General features: G+C 36.3%; 1 protein-coding gene across 9 annotated transcripts in view; it reads left to right on the forward strand.

Annotated features, from left to right (window-relative positions):
- ARFIP1 (ARF interacting protein 1) overlaps window positions 1–7,424 on the forward strand; it is a 43,029-nt gene extending 35,605 nt beyond the window's left edge. For all 9 annotated transcript variants that reach the window (XM_074905626.1, XM_074905628.1, XM_074905629.1 and 6 more), the window contains one exon: window positions 7,018–7,424. In XM_074905626.1, coding sequence (XP_074761727.1) covers window positions 7,018–7,173 — 156 coding nt within the window. In that variant the 3' untranslated portion in view covers window positions 7,174–7,424. The remainder of the gene's footprint in view (window positions 1–7,017) is intronic.
- Window positions 7,425–8,303: the final 879 nt, after the last annotated feature.

Below are 8,303 nucleotides of genomic sequence, written 5' to 3' on the forward strand. Positions count from 1 at the left end.
GAAGAAAAAAAAGTGGAGAAAATCAACAAACCTTTTGGTTTTCAAAACAATATATGCTAAAAATGTAGCTCTTGAGCAGTTACTTCATATGGGCATTTGCGTTAGGATCAGGGGGGTGGAATCACATAGCCATGGACAGTTGATGAAACCAGATCATCAGATGATTAAAAACTGGTATTGCCCTGACTTTCATTTGTTGTTCTTGCTGAACTTGTAGTTAATTAACTTTCAAATTGAAAAAAATTCATATGGAAACTAATTTTTTTGAACAAGCTGAAGTTTAATCTGAGCACTGATATTTATACTTAAATTAGAAAATGCTCATAAGAACTGAGTTTTAAAACTATGCTAGGTTGAAAATGGGTATACTGAAGGTACTGAAGGTGTCTTTTCTCCCCCCCCCCCCCCCCCCCCTTGGTTTTCATCTTCTAGTAATTATGTGCTACTAATATAACGTACTTTTGAAATTGTGTGATCCTTCTAGCTCATAACTGTACAGGAATTCTGATGCTTAAGTTCAAATTGGTTGAAAATAGCATTTATTGGGCTTTCTTTTGGTTTGCATTATATAGCAGATTGATCAATTTATGTCAGTACAGACAGGACAACTTCAGAGTGAAAGCATTTTATTTCCATCTTGTACAACCAAGTTTCCATATTTAAAAAAAAAAAAAAAAAAGATAATTTAGGGAACATTAATGAAGTTTTCTTCCTAGTGACAGTCTTGAATTAGATCAAGCATCCTGTTAGCAGACACAGCCTACAAATTTTGTTTCTGAAAGAGACTGTTTTTTCCTTCCTGCCTTTCCTTTTAGATTAATACAGAGGGAACTTTCAAATGCTTAAGCCTTTTTATCACTGGTTGACATTTCCCAGTTTTGACACTAGAGATGTCAAAATATTTACTAAAGGGTGTATGTAGTTTTGTTCCCAAATAAACCATAGAAAGGACTTCCTTTACAGTCAAGTACTGGCTTAAATATAATTATCTACTGAGAGCTTTACTCAGGTAAGCTTTACTTTGGTATTTTCTATTTATTGTATAGGATTCTCCATAGTAAACAATATGTAATCTTAATCATAAATTTTCATTTCGGGAGTTTGCATCTCTCTGAAAGTTTTTATTGTTCTTTTGCCCAGAGTGTTTCCTGGGGGGTAGTGGGAGGCAGTGATATCTGAGAGATGATGTTCTTACTAATCTGTCATCTTTATTCCTTTTTCTGGTGTCAACCAACTTTTTTTTTTTTTTAATTAATGTCAGTGGAGGGGGGAACTCCTGTTAGACCTCATACTTGTCCTCTAGCTAGTATTAAGAAGTTGGAATGCACAATTCGTTTGCCAGACAACTATTACAACCATTGTAAATATTACTTTTAATTTTTAGCCACATATAACATGCGACTTCTAAGTCAATTACTTTTTATATTTTAAAGGATTATTAACTCGATAAGTAATAAGGATCAGTATGTATAGGGACTAGATTATTAAATCTAATGGAAATTAAAATCTCAGATGTTCTACTTTTTCCAAGGGTATACGATAACAATTGCTATGATTCATCATAAATTAAACGTCTGTAAATACAACATGTGCCTAACGTGAAGGAGAAGACAGGAAGGAGGAAGAGCACAATGGGTACAGCTGTATGAGTGTGTCTAACACAGCTGCTTCAGGTGTGGGACTAGTGCCCTGTTTAGGAGATGGCTTAAACTGAAGCTTGTGTATGATGCTGAACTCCCAAGTGGAAGGGCGATTTTGATATTGTTAAGCTACTACAGTAGTCCCAGGGAGGGAATTATACTGGTTATACTGATATGGTATTCTTAGTAACAGGAACTTGTCATTTTGTGTGTCTATCCCCAGGATCATGTTGGTGCTCATGTGATAGAGTGGGAGATCAAAATAAAAGATGATCCCATGGACAAAGTACTGGGTTTTACTCAGTCTCTCCAAAGGGCCTTTTTGTAGCCTGTTTTAGAAAGCCTCTGTTGTTGCAGGCTAATTGCATACAAGGCAAATGAGGGTTAGTATCTGAGCAGCTATCTTTAAGGCATGGTCTTGCCAGACTCACTAGTATATCAGTTATGATATGCTAGAACATGCAAATCTCTAATCATCAACTTTATTAGATGTATTGTCATGGTGCTGAATCCAGATGTGAATGAGTATTCTAATTAGAGAAGCCTTTTTAGGTAAGAAAACGGTATAGTAGCCATATAAATTTTCAATTGCACCTTGTAAACCTTTGGGCTTCAAGTCTTGTATATATTGCAATGTACAGTGGAAGCTTAGTTGTTATTATCACTTTTGTACTGAAAACAGAATTGTGTAATAAAACCTTGCTATTGCAAAAGAATTAGACAATTTAAGGTTTAATTTTAAATTAGATAAATCAGTTCATGATTCTCTCCCAATAAATATATTTTTACAGTCTGACCGATATTAAACTTTTTAAAAAATTATGTATTTTTTATTGCCTGACAAATTAATGTCAAAACAATCCTCAGTGTTCTTTTGTAAATGTATCTCTACTAGATGCACTCGGTTATGTTCCCACTCAAAGGTTTTGTCCCATATTTTGTTAAGCACAATATATAAGGAGAGCAGGAAAAACCGGGAGGTGATTCAAGCTGTCACTGCAAAGGAACTATAAAGGTGATTTAAGTGGCTGGTGGGCTCCAGTTGGTTTGTGTTGCTGCAAATATCACCAAACAGCTATAATCTAGCTGGCCTTATGTTTAGTGAAAAAAAGGCATTGTGTGGTTGCAGTCTCTTTGTACCTGTTCTGGGTTCATATGTTAATATTTCAGTTAAAAGCCCCAAATGTTCAGAGGGCTGCATTACAGTAAAGCTGGGATTGCCAGTTTCTGTCTGTAAAACCAAGATTTACAATATTTCTAGTTACTTTCATTATGGCATTTGATCTTAAATTTAGAACCTTTTTTTTAATGTTGCTGCAAAGTTGTTTTGGTGCTATCCCCAGCTGGCAGAGTTCTGGAAGTTTGTGGCATTGGGTAATGAGTATAGGAATAGCTGTAAACAAAATCTGTAGCTTAAAAATAGTTAATTTTTCGTTTTTTTAAATAAGGATGGTGGCCTGTTCTTAGCTTAAAGATTTCTGCCACTGAAAATTTTTTGAAAAGGCATTGCATTTTTGAGAAAGGAAGAACTGTTATTCATGTATGCACTTGAGAAATGTCAAATATTCTGTGTAGAGAAAGAATTTGAATGCAGTTCTGTGAGTTGTACTTCAGGAGTTTGATATTTAAATGCTTGCTTCTGCAAATGAAAGCAATATGCAATCTAATGGAAACCCAGATGATGTAACTGTTTAGACCAAATAACTTGAAATAAAGATAGCTAGGGGAAGGGATTGTGATAGTTGTGAGGAGGAACAAACTGACAAAGATTAGAATGGGGTTAGTCTTTTTGGTGTCATTGAGGTGGCTGAAACAGTCTGAATGAGGAGGATATAAAGAAATCTCTGCTTATTGTGCCATGGAAAATATGGTGTTTAGAGGGAGGTGGGGGGAAAAGGGCAATAAATAAAAAGAACTCAAATATTAAGAGTATCCAGAGGAAATGTGAAAACTCAGTTCCAACCTATAGTATCTTCTGTATGTGAAACTTAAGTCTTCTGTTTGGGTCATGCCCATTTTTTATGCTTATTCACAAAGTTCAGTTCTATTTCGAGATTGTTTGCCAAGTCTACTGGGAGTGCTTACTCGTAATTAGGAACAAATAGGTGTATGTAGTTAGTTAACAAGGAACAATGATTTTAAATTATGTTTAACTGTAAAACACCATGGCTTTTTGACAGGCATGCTAGTCATTTTTTGTAATCCATATTTTAGCAACATAGCATTAACATTCTTCAATTGAAAGGCTTTGATCTTCAAATGCTCCTTTACTGAATGGGTGCTACAGCTTAGTGCCCAAGAGTTGGCCTTTAACACTGTAGTCTGAAGTTACTTCCAGACTTTGCAGAAAAGAAAACAGGTGGTCTCTTCATCCTCTATCCCCCTTACCCCCATTGCCTTCTCTGTTGTGTTTACAAATGTGTTTTTGCAGCTGTGGAGAATCAGATTGGGGAACTGGTCCAGGTTAAAGCAAATATGTTGTTGTCTGGTTAGTTTTAATCTAGATCTGTTCCCTGATCCAGCTGACTACATAAGTGCATGAATGTTTTGCCAACAGAGGGCTAAGGTGAAACATAGTGTGGAAGTAGGAATCAGTGGCTGGATATGGGATGGGTAAGGCTAGGATTCTTTCATGGGAAAACTGGTTAGGTTTGAACTTGGGTTTAACTGAATATTTGTTGTCCAGTTCTCAGCCATGATTGCAGGTGTTTTTTGCAGTGGACATCAGGTGATTTGAGGTTTATAGCTTTTTCTCTTTTCTCTTAGCTGGCTGCTGCTTCACAGTAGAGCTTCTTTGTACAGTGTCAGACAGTTTAAGTGGTCTCTAGAAATCTAGTCTTCAAGTTAACTGAATGAAGCTATGGATTATAAGATCCCACCATCACTTCTGGGATTCACTTAGCAATCAGCTTCTGAAGAAAGAGAGCAGAAGTTGTAACACCTTGAACCTCTGCAACCAGTTTGATAAGGATCACAAAATTTACAGCACAATGATCTGGCTTGAGGATAGAACCTCATACAATGAGGTGCAGCTCTGGTACTTCAGAAAACCTCACCAAAACAAACATATTTTTTCAGTCCAAATTATCTGCCTCTACACTGTGAGTTCCTGCCTGTCTGTGTGTGTGCATGCATACTTGAGCCTAGGCCTGACTGAATATGAAATTATCAGAAGACTTCAAGGGCAGTTCTCAGAAGCTTTGTGTTAAAAGCCACCCAAACAAAGTAACAAATTTGGTCTCAAATTGATGAACTTGGGCTGGGAGGATGGCTTAATTACCCTGTTTTATTTGAGTTCCTATAAACAGTAGGAATAAAACTCTTGCAATATTTTAATAATATGCTGAAACAGTGAGGGTACTTCTGCATAGAATTCCTAGCATGGATTGTATAAAGTCTTGCATGTCAATGATGAAAGAATCTGCGCAAAAAAAGACTATACCTCCTAAATTTTTTTGCTCTCTAAACTTTTAAAAGCAAAGCCTTTATGTTGTAACATTTTGCACTTGTATGACATAATATTTTGGGGACGAAAATTTTTGTAGATTAAGAAAATACTTGTATTTATATACATATGTTCCCATGCAAACTGGAAAAGGGGCCATCTTTTATGACACTGAAAAACTGAACTATGTTGGACAAGTAGTTATCTAAATTCTGTATCTCCTAAATGTTAAAATGGCTGTACATGATAAATTTTGTGAAGTCTATTGTAAATTTAAAAAAACATTGTCTTGAGATAACGATGTGTGTGGTGAACTCCTTCCTAACTATACATACCTCATTTTTTTTCTCGGAGAGCCTTTTGATGGAATAATCTACCATTTTACACTGTTAACGAGGCAAAAAAGCTTCATTAACATTCATTCTTTAGCATGCATTTAGTTAAGTCAGCCTGAATTAAGAAAGAAAACATTTTCAAATTTTCAGAGCGAGTTTTCAAATTGTAAGAACAATTAGACCAAAAAGTGAGCCACCAAAGAGAGATTATCTAAGGTCTGTGCAGTTGTCAGTTTATGGGTAAAACTTAATTTGTGAGATGAGACTGTTCAGTAAAAAGAATAAAATTGTTGTATACTCGTAAGAGACTTCAACTTCTAGTGCTGAAACTTTTGTATATATTATAAAATTATTATATCTATATGTTTATAAGCATGCACACACGTAGCCCTTTTTTCTCAAGGTATTTTATTTTTAAAGTATATTATTACATTTCTGTGTAATACGGTAAGTGTTATTCTTCTAGTGTAATAGCATGTCTAATATTTGTTGGTTTTTTTAAAAAAAATTGATATATTTTCTTAAATGAAGGCAATAAAGTATTTCTGTATTTCATTGCATGCATTTCAAAAAAGCATGTTAGCCGAATAACCTGTTAAAACAGGGACAGCCAACTGGTAGACATAGGCCACACCTGGCCCAAAGACGGTTTTGCTTCCCAGCATGACAGGACTAGACTGTCCCTTGTGGATTGATTTGAGAGATAAGGCAGTAATCCAAAATTTGAGTAGAGAAAGCTTAATCTGCTACCTACCACATCCCACCTGGCTCAGTCAGCCACCCTGTTCCTCTCTGTTCTCTTCTGTGGTGATTAAATGCTACTGGGCTCAAGGTCTTGTAGGCTGGAAACAGGCCGACCTACAGGCCACCACCTTAGGAATTTGGGCTCTGACACAAGAGTAAGGTTGCGCTGGGCTGAGAGTACACTCAAGAACAAAAAGGACAGGTTTTGGCTGCAGGAGAAACTGGACAGATGCCTTTTCAGCACACTGCTGTTCGTCATTCAAAACTTCAGGTTTACTGGTGTGCGGGGATGAAAATGAACTTCATCAGTGCTATAGTTTGTCATCGTAGACTAGACTGGAAGAGAAACATGGTGATGCCCTCCAGCTGCTCTTGTGCTGTTGTCCCCAAGTTTTGATTACTGCCTTCACCTGTGTATTGCATGACTACTTTGCACAAATGTTATGGTCAAGATGTTGTCCAAGTGCAGTAAATAATCCTGTGTTAGAAGAGATGGTCAAGAAATATTGCTGGGAAAAGTACATCAGTTTCATTTGACTTAGGTGTATGTGAGCTGGAAACCAGCAGCTCTCTGCAAGGGGGGCAAATAAATGCACTGTGTACTTAAATAATGCATTTGTCATGTACTGTCTCAGGGAAGTCCATTTGGCCTGCAGGTAGGTATCTTAGTCTGAGGGTTGGCATCTAATTTCAGGGAGTGAAGTACTTGGGGTCAGGTGTTTGATATTTGATAACATTATACTGTTCAGTGAATTGATTTTGGTCCATGCATACTGTGTTGGTATTGACTGTTAAGCATGCTTTATGAAAACTCTAAATTGCTTTAATGTTAAAGAATTTTCCTTGCCTGCAGGTTAAGGTATTGCACAATCAGCTTGTTCTGTTCCACAATGCCATTGCGGCATACTTTGCTGGGAATCAGAAGCAGCTTGAACAGACACTTAAACAGTTCCACATCAAATTGAAAACTCCTGGAGCAGATGCCCCATCCTGGCTTGAAGAACAGTAATCGGATCAGAGAAGAGGACCCAATGCTAACCTAAAAAATCTTTAAATCTGATAATTAAGGGTTGGGGTTGAAGGACTGTTATAGTGATTCTTGCACAGACAGCTTTAAATTTTTTTTTTTCCCCTTTTATAATACTGTAAAACTTAATTTGTTGGGAAAGTGGGTCACTGTAAGGTAACCAAACATAATTTCTGTCATTTCAAATATAGAGCACTCCTTTTATATTTAAAGGTTGGTGGTTATTTCTAAAACTGGGATGGGAGGGAGGAAGGGAGGGAGGGAGGGAGGAGGAAACAAAACTATTATAGACTTGCACTGACAAATGTTGGTTTTGATTTCTGGTCCTTTTGGTGGCTAGTCAGAATATTTCCAAGTGGAGGTTTACATGATTTGTACCGACAGCTGGTATTTTATAGACAAATACAGAAAACATCTTTAGTAATTTTCATATGACTTATTAAAAGGAGAGAGTTAAAAGAATATTTTGCAGATTAAGAATATTAGGCCTATGTGTGATATCTGCATATAAGACAACAATAGCAGATGGCTCATTGGCTAGTGGAATTGTAGTAAATGCCTTTTAAAAGGATGTACCTTTCCATCACATGTTAAAAAAAAAAAAAAAAAAAAAAAGAAAAACACTAAAGCAAGAATCACTGTCAGTCTGAGGCTTCTAAGCACACATTTTGGCTTTGCACCAAGTGGCTTGCAGAGTGAGGCCAACCATGCAATGTACTAATTGTGTTTAAAATTTTACTTTATGAAATAAATACCGTACTAGCCTTAAATCACAGGTATGTGCCTTTTTATAAGATGATATTTTCCACCAGTGTACATAATGCAAGAACCCTTTCACAGAATGGTTTGTCAGTTCCCAACAAGGGAAAGGAGACTGTGTAAATGCTGTTTCATTCTACACTTAGAGCAAGTTAAAGCTTTAGTTAACCTTTATGGACAGGTATGATTTTGAGAGAGAAAATTGGGCCAGTACAGTTTTTCTATTTAATTGAAAAGCATACTTTGGTAATGGGATTAATATGGAGGATACTTTTTTAATTTCTCCATCAACTGTGTAGTCCATAAATGTAAAATTCTATGTCAATTTTATTATAGACATTTTAAATTCAGTA

This window comes from Athene noctua, chromosome 4, assembly GCF_965140245.1.
Source record: "Athene noctua chromosome 4, bAthNoc1.hap1.1, whole genome shotgun sequence".
Lineage (NCBI taxonomy): Eukaryota > Metazoa > Chordata > Aves > Strigiformes > Strigidae > Athene > Athene noctua.